Raw genomic sequence first — 13,017 nt, forward strand, 5'->3', positions numbered from 1 at the left:
TCAGCTATCAGTTCCAAAAATTGCTTTTTACATTTATCCTGAATAAAGGGCAGCTGTTATGCCCACCAGCTCCAACAAGATTTCACCGAACCCCCAGCATAGCAAAATCCTTCTTCACTGCATCACAATATTCTTTAAATATGCAAGTTACACACATCCTTAAATACCTCCCTGAATCAGGAACAGAGGAAAAATCAAGGCTGATAGAGGCTATTATGATGAACTAATCTACGTTATCACTAGTATAAAATTTCAGCCACTACTGCATAAAGATTCCATATGGAAGCGTACTGTAACTCTGTACTCCTGATTGGAAGGGAACCAATTATCTCGTGAAACTGGATTGAGAATGCTTATTAATACTGCTTCAATTAATTTGGTGTTACACTTTTAAGAAGTTGGAGTTCAAGTTGACAATTTTCAAACTTTTAAAAACTCAGTTCCGGCAGCATCTGTGATTAAAACATCTAATAGTAAACTAGTTTGGTCCTCATGCTTTCGTAGCTACAGATGTACTTAAATTCATCCAGGACATTATATCTTGCAATACACCAGCAGAACCTATGTCTCATTAATTCAATTTAATATTGACACATTTCAATCAGTGTGAGAGAGAGGGTGTGGGAATTATGCAGCGGAATGTTATAGACTACAATAAAAAGTTTCTATCGACTTATAGCTCCATTTGATCCAGCAAGGGAAAAAACCACATACACACTCTCCCTCTCTTTCTTTCTCTCTCTCTCTCTACTGGACCCTGTCCTGTCAGTGTCCCTCTGTATAAAGTGGACATCAGCAACAGATCAAATGTTCAAGATACAGGGGCACCCTAGGCATGAAAACTATTGCATATGTTATGGACTACTCAAATTATAGAATTCTGAAAGGAGAATTAATTTTATGATAGGATGTAATATTGCTTTCTACCAGAGGTGGGGTTTTTTTTGTTTGTTTTTATTGTAGGTAGGTGGGAATGCCTTACCATTAGAATTAAAACTAATGATCTCAATGAAAATAGCTCCTTCAAGCTGCGTCAATGATGAAAAGAATGGTCTTTCAATACTGGTAATAAGGAACTTCACAATTAGAAATACCTATAATGGGCTTAGTAATATAGTGGCTCTCAACAGAAGAACTTGCAAATGAAGAGAACTACTAACATTTAACGATATTACGTCTTCATGGTGGAAATGTCTGCTTAACAAAACATTGAAAAGAAGATGTCAGTATTCCTTTCTCTGTTTGGTAACTAATGGGTTTTTTAAAAGTACATAAAATCTCTGACCCCATGCTGTGTGTGCCACTATCTAGGTTGTGGCTATAAGCAGCAGTAGGGGCATTGACCGGTTGTCACTGTGAGGGGTTCCCTAATAATGCAAAAAGTATCCACAGAAAATCATATGGGATTTCTTCCTCAGAAACTGAAAAATAATATTGGAACTCCCCAGAGCCCTCCCTAAAGTTTTATATGACTTCTCACTATGCTTGTAGCTATCTACTCAACTGTATAGCCCAGATTCTTCATGGTGTTTGTGCTGCACTCAGTGCAATTCAGGACGGTGGGAAGGGAGGCAAAGGTGGTGTCATGCAACAATTATGGTCTTCAGATTCTGGAGTGTGTTTCGGGTTTAGAGTGTATCCCTGCCTGGCCAGGGAAAAGTATAGTGTCTGGTATAAGCTAGTGCAGCCATGCCCACAGCCTCAAGGGTTGATTAATCAGCCAGAAAGAACTGGAGTACAAAGTTGCTCCAGCCACTCTCCCATCCCTTGACTATCTTTATGTCAGGGACTGAAAGGTAGGTGGAGTACAGCCACTATTCCAGTTGTATTCCTCCTGGTAATTCCTCTTACAAAACAGGACTATCTAAGTAGCTGGTTAAGCTGACTTTCCAGTTGGTTAGTGAGTGCATAATGGTGCAAAACAACCAGAGCAGGGGCCCCAGAATCGGATCCTACATCTTTAAGGATGATATAGAAGACAATAGAATGAACACTTTTATAGGTCAAGATTTGTGAATAGTCATTTCAGTCTGTGATGACAGCAATGTTCCTTGTCTTCTCAGTTACTACAGGGTTCCATCTATCTAGTTAAACTGGTTATATTTGTAATATTCTTTTTAACTCCAATTTTTGTTATATTTATGATGGGCAGAGAGATATTCCAAGATCCTGCACCCTTTTAAGGTTCATGGTAAAGCTCCCATTGACTTCAGTAGTGCAGGATTGAGCTTCAAAAGAGGGAGGACTTTTTCCAGGCTTGTTTTCTTCTATGTCGATATGCAATAGTTTGAGGTAGTTTTGACTGTTACTGAATTGTCTATAATCTTAGTCTTCCTGTAATTGAAGAATAGTTGAATTAAAAGCATAAAATAGTTATTTACATCCCACTAACCTATTACGGTATTAAAAAATACATCAGGAACGTAAGAAACAAAAACTGATTTTTTTATTTTGACATTAAAATCAGAATGACATCAAAATTTGAGATTCATTTATGTTGAATTACACAAGTACTTCCTTAATATTCTACTGAAGTATAATGTTCAGCTCCTCAGTAAGTGGTAAAGAAATCTGTAGGGTGAGTTTCTGTTGAAAAAGTGAAACAAATGTAATTAAGAAATGTATGCTAAATTAATATAAAGACCAGCTCCAAATCTGAAACAAGAATATAAGTTTGAGTATAGACTGCCATAAGACCCTTCACTTGACCTTACAGGTAAGACTCAGTCGAGACAAACTGGACATAAGTTCTGAAGAGAAGTCCCTACATTCCTTAGTACTTTGGTGGAAATTCTGCCGATAAATTAATAAAACAAATCATATGTGAAAATTAAAAATCAAATCGGAGTAGTAGTCCCAATGCTAATTTGATACTAAATTTAATTTATTTTATGCTATCTCCTTATTTTCAATTTCCATTTTGCCACAGATTCTTATCTTTAGGTTTCAGAAGCAACAACCCATTATGATAAATGGGGGAAATTCATACTCAGACTTTTTTTTTTCCCAGGTTCCCTACAAATCTGAGTGCACATTACTGCATTAACCTTGAACATGTCAAACCAAGTTTAATCTCTGCAACTATGAGAGCTAGAAACAATCTTTTTTAAAATGAAAGATAAGAATCTCCAGCCCAATTTACATGAAGGGATGAATTCTGTGGCAAATTCTGTAGCCTGAGAATAAAGGGGTTGCCTCGAAGCACTTCAACATTTATAATTTTGTATGAGGTCATCCAACAATAAATTTTACGTATTCCTGCTGATATTTTATGTACAACAGTATTATCATCATACTATAGTAGGAGTAGTGCCTAAAATTTATCAAGGATAGTTCTATACAAGCTCTTAACTTATATCTTGATTTTAGTAACGCTTTTTGACATTGTCCCACATGACATTCTCATAAGCAAATAAGGGAAATGTGGTCTGTATAAAAGGGAAATTAATATAAGGTGGGAGCACAACTGGTTGAGTATGGTCTTTCAAAGAGTAGTTATCAATAGTTCACTGTCAAACTGGGAGTGGGTATCTAGTGGAGCCCCACATGGGGCAGTCCTGGGTTCGGTACTATTTAATGGATAATGGGTGCCACGCTTTAGAAAAAGATGTGGACAAACCGGAGAGAGTCCAGAGGACAGCAACAAAAATGATAAAAGGTTTAGAAAATATGAAAAAAAAACCTTGACATGTTCAGTCTTGAGAAAAGAAGACTCAGGGGAGACCTGATTACAGTCTTCAAATATGTTAAGAGCTGTTATGCAGAAGACAGTGATCAATTGTTCTCCATGTCCATTTTAGCTGTAGTGGGCTTAATCGGTGGCAAGGGAGATTTAAGTTAGATATTAGGAAAACTTTCTAACTATAAGAGTCATTAAATTCTGGAATAGGCTTTCAAGGGTAGTTGTGGAACCCACATTGTTGGAGGTTTTGAAGAACAGGTTGGATAAACACCTGTCAGTTGTGGCCTGCATTTGTCCTGCCTCAGCACAAAGGACTAGACCTGATGACTGCTTGAGGTCCCTTCCAGCCTTCTATGTTTCTGTGAGTCTTAACAAGTGCAAAACCCTCTCCTTGCAGTATTCCAAAAGAATCTGATCCACCCCCTTCTCCTAGAGAGGGCTGGATCCAGCCAAAATAAGCTTCAGCAGCCACCATCCATGGAAGTTATGGAGCTTCCTGAACTACCTAGCCTGAAAATTTATCCAACTCCCACAAAGCATACAACAGTAACAAGAGGAAGGCTCTAAGACTGGCAGCAGCCCTAATACAAAACCAAGTAGCCCCCAACAAAGTGATCCATGTCAAAGAGAAAGAAGGACCTTCCTACTCTCAGGTCATTTTTGTTTATAATTCAACCCAGCTAGCAGAACCCCTCCATCATTCCTCCTGCACCCATTACATGGGAATTTCTACAGCTCTTAAGGTGTAATATTCCTGTGAGCTGCTGTACAGCTTCAGATGTGTGAGGGTAGGAAATGGTAAACAGTCCTAAGAATTAGAAATAGTGGAATACAGGAGATGGGGAGTTCATTACACACTAAACAAATTGTTGTTGATTTTCTTCCAGAATAAAATGTAAAGAATCTGTTTTAAAATGTGAAAAAAGATAATATTTATCATAATTATATGATACATATTATATATATATATAGCATAATTATAGTGACACAGACCATGTCACAGAACCGCAAACTGTAAATAACCAGGGCCAAATCCTGAGAGGCAGTCAATGGTTAACTTCAATGGGAGTTGCAGGTGCACAGCACAACTAATGATTTTGTCTATGATATTTTTCCAGAACCTCATTGTTCTGCCAGGTACAATATTTCCCTACTTTTCATCGCTTTTTACCAAGAAATCTGTATATAAATAGAAGTTTTCTTCTCCATAATCTGCCTGTTCCTCCTGATTAATTCATCCATTAAAGCTGCAGATCAGTGTTTGTAATATTATACTATAAAGGCATCTCTGATAATGAATTCTGTGAAATCACAAATGTTGGATCACAGCATCACCAAATGAATGATCTAGGAGGAAGAGGCTGATTATTAAGTACTGTAAACTGTTTCTATTTATATACAAATACATTAGGGCTCTAGTGTGTATTTAGACACAGCCCATAGTAAAAGGCGCTGCAGAGGCAAAATTCTTTTCTGAATTCTCGAGTGCACAAAGGAAGCATGCTTCCTGCTACATCCCCTCAATCTCCTGGAGTATAGTTTAATCCCTCTGCCATGCAGGTTCCATTCTAAGTGCAAGGATAGCAATCGTGCCTTGTTCTTAGGCAAACCATACAAAGGCTCCTGTACACTGACACCCATGTCAAGTCCTGGCATATCTGTGCATTTGCAATCAGTAACAGTATAGTCCTTGTAGGATACAGAAGTAACCTGTACAGGACTTGGAACAGATCTATGTTTTCCTCCCATCATGCTCTTTTAAAGTTGTTTTCACTGCTATTGTTCAGAAATACTGTTCTGTGAAAATGTATTCCTCATACCAGATTGCTAATTTGAGAAGCCTTTCTTAATTATTAGAAAGGTAAATTAGGAGAAGGTGAATAGGTAAATTAGGAGAAGTAAAGCTTGTAACATGAAAACAGGAGTTGAACATTCAACCATATTGAATCAATACTCCACAAAAGCTGCAGTTCATATTTACTAGTTTTTTCTTATCAACTGGAATTTCTTTCAGCCTTTCCCATACACAACCCCTCCCTGAGTATGAATTATTTATGTTTCTAATAGCAAGTACCACTTCTTTATTCTTGCACAGCGTATTGTATTTTAACAGAGTCTCAGGACCGTGAGAAAGTAGTGACGTCTGCGCCTGTTTTTGTTTGTTTTTAAATACACTGGTTGTAAGTTTCTTAGAACTCCAAAACTGTGAATTTACTCTGAGTTTTCCATAGTAGAAGCAGCCCTAATAAACTGCACGAGGCTGATGGCAAAGATGTGATGGATCTCTGGCTGGGAGAAACATATTCTGCTGTTTTAAAGTACTAGATGGTTCAATTAATGTAATTTTTGTGGGGTTGGAGACTTTGCTACCACATGCTGTGGGGGTTATTCCTTGTATTCCTTGTTATTTTAAATAATTGTTAGGGCAGTGAGATCTGGGGTAGCTGCCTTGTTTGTGTTTAAAAAGAAAAAAGAATTATTTTGTAACAACTTTTGACATCTTTGTTGATCTCTTTTTAAGTTTTCATCTGTTTTCATGCTGTCGTACTAGGGGCTTGCTTGACTGGTTCCTTCCAAGCATATTTCTATGGAGTTTATTCTCCTCTCCCACTCCCCATTAAGTTTGTGTTGCTTTCAGCTTATTCAGACACAGTTCTGCTGTTAAAACCTTTCCTTTGAGGGGATTCTGATTACAGTTATTTATGACATTTTCCTCTAAAAGTGAGTTATCCATTTTTCTTCAAAGCAGAAACTTATTCTCTAGGTTTGTTTGCTCAGTTGATTTCTTCAGTAAGATGGTATTAGAAACAAATACATGTAATGGGTTTCATATCTTGATTACTTGTGAACTTAAATTACTAAGTCAGATAAGTGGTGTAACATAGCAAAAACACTGTATCCGTTGCTTGATGATTTGACTCTCTCTTTGATAGGAGTAAGCTCTTAGAGACACCTCTTTTTACCTCCACCGATGAAGAACTATGGGGAAAATTTGGGCACCATACACCCCTTGCCAAATGCAAAGCCCAGCTCTGCAGGGTGTTTGGGGATGGAGCATAGGTGGGGAGGTTACCAGAGTGGGAGGATCTACCACTGTGCTGATCCTCCTGTTTTTTCCCCTGTGGAGAAGGAGGCTAAGGACACAGAGGATACTCCAGTTATTGGGAGTAGCCTTGGTTTCTCTTTCACAGCCAAAGGGAGGATTCCTCCATCCTCTACTTGTGGATCTCCCTAGAGACCTAGATCAGACACTCTTCTTTGGGCACTGGGTTTACCACTTAGCATACTATGGTAGTTACAGCTTGAATCACAGCTGATATTAAAACAAATTCATTTATAAAACAAACATCTTAAATGGAACCATAGAAATATAGGACTGGAAGGGACCTTAATAGTAGTTCATCTAGCTCAGTTCCCTGCCCTGAAGCAGGACTAAGTATTTCTAGACCATCCCTGACAGGTGTTTGTATAACCTGTTCTTAAAATCCTCCAGTGACAGAGATTCCACAACCACCCTAGGTAATTTGTTCCAGTGCTTAACTACCTTGACAGTTAGGCAGCTCTTCCTAATGCCTATCCAAATCTCCCTTGCCACAATTTAAGTCCATTACTTCTTATCCTGTCCTCAGCGGTTGAGGAGAACAAATTTATCACCCTCCTCTTAACAATGATTTTTTACATACTTGAAGACTGTTATGTCCCCTGCTCTCTGGCTTCTCTTCTCCAGAAGAAACAAACCCAGTTTTTTCAATCTTTTCTTGTATGTCATGTTTTATAGACCTTTTATCATTTTTGTTGCTGTCTTCTAGACTTTCTCCAATTTGTCCACATCTTTCCCAAAGTGCAATACCCAGAACTGAACATAATACTCCAGTTGAGATGTTAGCAGTGCTGAGTAGAGTGAAAAGATTACTCCTTGGGTCTTGGTTACATCACTCCTGATAAACATCCCAGAATGATGTTCACTTTTTTGCAACAGTGTTACCTTGTTCACTCATATTTAGCTTGTGATCCATTATAACCCCCAGATCCTTTTCAGCAGTACTCTTTCCTAGACAGTCATTTACCATTTGTATTTGTACCATTGATTATTTCTTCTTAAGTGTAGTACTTTGCATTTTTCCGTATTGATTTTCATCCTATTTATTTCAGACCATTTCTCCAGTTAGTCAAGATCATTTTGAATTCTAATCCTATCCTCCAAAGCACTTGCAACCACTCCCAGCTTGGTATCATCTGCAAATTTTATAAGTATACTCTCTTTGCCATTGTCCAAATAATTTATGAAGACATTGAATAGAACCAGCCCCAGGTTTGCATGTGAAAATAGAAAATTAACTATATCCATTTTTCTTGGACATTCTGGGCACTCATTTTTGATAACATATCTGAAACATAAGTAGCTGCTGAATAACATTGTGGCAGATTTTCCCATGCTGTTGGAATAATATAACACAACAGTAGCAGCTAACATTTCTCCATAGCTCTAAGTATGGTGTGACTATCATAATACCATGATAACTTGTGGGGATGTGTCATTTTATCACCGTTTTATAAACCTGGAAATGTAGGCTTGTGTAAGTGATAGACACAAAATTAGAGAGACAAGGTAGGTGAGGTAATATTTTATTGGACCAACTTCTGTTGGAAGAAGGTACAAGCTCTCAAGCTACATAAGGCTCTTCTTCAGGTCTGGGGAAGGAAGCAGACTTTTCCCCGACCTGAAGAAGAGCTCTGTGTAGCTTGAAAGCTTGTACCTTCTTCCAACAGAAGTTGGTCCAATAAAAGATATTACCTCACCTACCTTGTCTTTCTCATATCCTGACCATTTACAACACAGCTAAAAACACAGCAGACAGAAAAGTAGACAGATGTGTGTGTAATGACAAGAGATACATTTTCCTACAAATTTTCCTACATTCCTCCTAGGTAACATAACCCAGAAAGTCTTCCATTCTTTAGTTAACCTCATACTCTGCTGTACAAAAATCTGATCTCCAGTAATTTTTTTAAAGAAACAGGACATGAATAGGAAACTATTAGAATTGTTCATCAGGTTTGGGAAAAAGCATATGAAAGATCATTTTCATAATTTGTCAGCACAACTCTTACCCCATTTTCCTGATACTGTAAGTCCTCGCCACGGATGACATTTCCGTTCAAAACAAAAGCATTAGGTCTTGAAGTCACACCAAGAACCTGAACTGTGTTGTATATCAGAGAATCAACTCCACGGTAGCCATTTTTAACAATCTTTGTCCTCATTTGGCCCTATAATAATTCAGAAGAAGGAATTTTAGATTAATAGTAACTTGTTGGAAATTATTTGTTGAATACTTGTTCTATTGTTGTATCTCATTGTTTTACTCCATACAGAATGTCCTATAAAGTATACAAATTTTAAAAATAGAAAGGTGAAGAATTGTAATAGTGGACACATTAGGTTTCATATAGAATAAGATTTTGCATATAATTAAAAACCAGCAAAATAAGAAACAAAATAAATATTTACAGTACATATATGTAGTCTTCTTGCACCTCGTTGTGTTATTTTTGTAGCACTGATTCTAATACCCCACTCAGATATTACATTGGCAGGTGCAGTACCAGAATCTAGACAAATAGTTTAAGGCAAGTGTAGCAGCTATTTACAGTATACATGAACTGTTTTCCAGTTAATGTTTTCCGTGTACATTTGGTACCATATATTTAATCTGATATTTTTATTATCAGAATAGTGCAACTTCTGCTACAAACCTTTTAGTCATCATATTTCACAACTTTGAAGACATTGAGGAACCCTATAGTTTCTAGGGAGCTGTGTTTCCTAGACTTGTAATATTGTATGCTTGTAACCAAGAAGGCTTTAAATTACTTAAATGAAAATATAAATTTTGCGGACTAAGTCTGAAGTCCTTACTTGGACAAAACTCCTTAATGAGTCCCGAGGAAGTGCTGCAGGATCAAGACCTGTATTTGTAAGTAAATATTTTGACAATTGAAAGTAGAGAGAAAGTTTGTTTTTATTTTTATAAACGTTCCATTAGAATTAGATGAGATGGAATTATGCATCAGTAGTGTCTTATATATATAGGAATATAAAGCATACACTGAGGACTCTCATATGTTTTAATGTCACACATCAGTCATACATTTGTAATGTAGAATGACTTTTTTTTTTTACTTCAATATACTGGTAATAAAAACTTGACATTGGAGGTTACCAGAATACAGAGAGGGATTTCAGACAAAATCAAATATGAGCAATGAGAAATGGAAGCATCACTAAGTAAACAATCATATTTGCACAAATCCCAATTTAATATAAAACTGTTTGCTCTTTTTCTGTAGTCTGCCTACAGTAAATTGCTAAATACAGAAAACTGAAGTAATTTTTTTCATCTTTTACACCCAGTGAAAATGCCATTTTTCTTAAGACAACAAGATGAAAGAAGTGGAATTGTTCTCAGTGCATTCAGAGAAAAAAGAATTAGATAATGAACCTTAAACGCTGGGCACCATTTGCTGTAATACACAAGGAAAGAGCTGATCCCACTCTATTTACAAAAATACCCATCAATTTATTATAATCTGCTATTACTACTAGAAGGAATAATTCTAAGAACAGTATCACCCGTGCAAATTAAATATAATTTAATTCCTCCAAGTAACTTCTACTGATGGCAAACTTTGGGGAATGTATGATCTGAAAACCATTCACAATGTAGATTCAAGTAGAGGCTAGGTTATTTTCCCCATTTTCTGAATTATTTAAGTCTTCACCAATATACGTGGTTTGTCTTAAATATTTCCTCCTAGAGACTGAATTATAGATATGTAATGGGGTTTACAAACTACATATTGAGCATGGGCAGAAGGGAAAGGAGAATCTTTCCTCCTTATAATCAAACAGCTTGATCACCCTCACCCCCCCAGAAACTCAATAGGTGCCAGAACTGCCAATCATGGAGACAGGCAACCAGAGCTGGGACCAATAGAGAAAATAAGACCTGCTATAAAGGGGAGAGACCAAAGAAGGAGAAGGAGGCAGAAAGGACTGACATAGCAAAGGGGCAACAGCCCTGTGCCAGGCTGCCTCTGAGAAAGCAACCAGGAGACAGGAGGAGATTGCAAGCCCTGGACCTGAAATGCTCATAGGCTCCATTTTTAAACACAGTGAGACTGAGCCTTTGCTTCTAGAGCTGCATGTATCAGCACTTCAGACACTAAGTGGTTCTCAGAAAGATTTAGTGGAAAACCATTCACAGGAACAATCACAGTGCAGGGAGTACTGAATAGATGACAGCATGGAACTCACCGAGTTTCCGACTGCACCCGCATGGGAAAGAAGGTTAAAAAGATGCAGGCACCTCCTGCAAGTCAGAGTAACACCTCCTTTCACCCAGCAGCCAGAAATAAGCAGGTGGATGTGGGGAAGGAGATTGCCTGCCTCCCTCCCAACAGCTATGGCTGGGAGAAAAGGAGGAGAGGTGAAAAATGTATTGTCAGGGTCATCTCATGATGTCCCATCATTACACTTTTCAGAGTAACAGCCGTGTTAGTCTGTATTCGCAAAAAGAAAAGGAGTACTTGTGGTACCTTAGAGACTAACCAATTTATTTGAGCATGAGCTTTCGTGAGCTACAGCTCACTTCATCGGATGCATACTGTGGAAATTGCAGAAGACATTATTATATACACAGACACCATGAAACAATACATGGTGTCTGTGTATATAATAATGTCTTCTGCAATTTCCACAGTATGCATCCGATGAAGTGAGCTGTAGCTCACGAAAGCTCATGCTCAAATAAATTGGTTAGTCTCTAAGGTGCCACAAGTACTCCTTTTCTTTTTGCATCATTACACTATATATCCTGGTGGCACGACATGACACAAATATGGCAATGCACTATAACAATGTGATTATTTTGTAGCTGTCTCTAATTTTGTTTGACAAAGTGGCTCACCAACTTCAGATGTTGAATATCAGCGCCGTAACAAAGTTATTCAAAGATAAGTAACAAAATACTTGTTGCTACTTACTTCACTGAATGTATATTTGGCCAAGAAATAGACTTCCTTTTCGATAGAATCTGTCAAAACACAGGATTCATGATATTAAGTTGATACAGAGTTGAATTTAGTAGTAATCAGCAAATAAGAACAGACAGACTTTTGGGCTGACTGTTCAAATGCTACCTATACATCTTCAGTTCTTCTGCAACAATCTAAGGTAATTTCATAGGAAGTTGAAACCTAATTACTATCTTTTTATTCCTGATGTGCTTGTTCTGATCTCACACCAGTGTTATATGAGTGTAGTGCCATTGACTTCAGTAGCATCACTCATGATTTGCACCAGTGTAAGATCAGGATCAATTTTCCTGTCACTTACACCAATATAAATCAGGAGTAACTCCAGCTAAATCAATGGAGTCACACTGGTGAAAAATTGATATGAGGACAGTCAGGCCCCCTGACTGTTTTGCAGTAGTGTGACAAACATACCAATAGAATCACCATCATCCCAGAAGAGGGATCCAGAGGCTTCTCCTTGTTTATCCAGAGCAATTATAAGTCCAAATGGGTTCAGACGGCTGATGAGAAATTCAATGAGAAGGATCAATTAATATGGAGGTACTTTTTCTCCTCCTCAAAGTTCACAGTAAAACTAGAAATGTTGTAATTTCTACAAATTATTAAATCAGATTTTACAACAATAAAAAGAGACCAGAATGTCCACATGCTCACAGAGATGGATCCTTTGCTGGAGCTGCTGATGAAGACGACACCAGGTATCCTTCTGTGATGGAGGGGGACCTCCCTCAGAAACACTGCTGAGGACAAAACCCTCCCTACTTTGGCAGCTTTGATGTGCCAGTTATCAGGTAGCCTGAGGGATGACTTTGCTCCCTAAGGCTCAGTTTGGCTGCTGCATCATGTGTTGTGGTGTGTACCAGTTTCCTGTCTCACCTGGTCTTTATATTGGCTTTTGAGTGTTTCAGGCATGGTCAAATATTTCTTGGTCTGTGTTTGTCTGGAACTACCATTTTGCTTTGGTTATATGCAAGCCACCTCTTGGTATTAGGTAGAAATTTTCCCCTACAACTGACTGGCTGAGCAGTTAGGGCCTTTCTACTTACCCCAGAGTATTTGGTAGTTCCAGGTAAGAGTGGAGTGGAGATCTAAAGTTTACTCTTTTGCCACATATTTATTTAAAATATGAAGTAACTGGCCGGCCAATGCAGCAGAGGCATTTGACTTTCTAGTCCCAACTACCAGACTGGGAGTAGGTTTTGGCTGGATCCTGCACTGGTAGGTCAAGATGGTGG

The 13,017-nt window shown here is 37.9% G+C and overlaps 1 protein-coding gene across 1 annotated transcript in view; it reads right to left on the reverse strand.

Annotated features, from left to right (window-relative positions):
• Positions 1 to 2,526: 2,526 nt before the first annotated feature.
• Positions 2,527 to 13,017, reverse strand: part of LOC102934244 (maltase-glucoamylase, intestinal-like) — a 91,305-nt gene continuing 80,814 nt past the window's right edge. Inside the window, exons 19-22 of the mRNA XM_007056426.2 lie at positions 12,194 to 12,282; positions 11,729 to 11,778; positions 8,795 to 8,953; positions 2,527 to 2,586 (exon numbers count right to left, since the gene is read on the reverse strand). Of these exons, the coding sequence (XP_007056488.2) occupies positions 2,527 to 2,586; positions 8,795 to 8,953; positions 11,729 to 11,778; positions 12,194 to 12,282 (358 nt within the window). The remainder of the gene's footprint in view (positions 2,587 to 8,794; positions 8,954 to 11,728; positions 11,779 to 12,193; positions 12,283 to 13,017) is intronic.

The sequence above is a fragment of the Chelonia mydas genome, chromosome 1, assembly GCF_015237465.2.
Source record: "Chelonia mydas isolate rCheMyd1 chromosome 1, rCheMyd1.pri.v2, whole genome shotgun sequence".
In the NCBI taxonomy this organism is placed as follows: Eukaryota; Metazoa; Chordata; order Testudines; family Cheloniidae; genus Chelonia; species Chelonia mydas.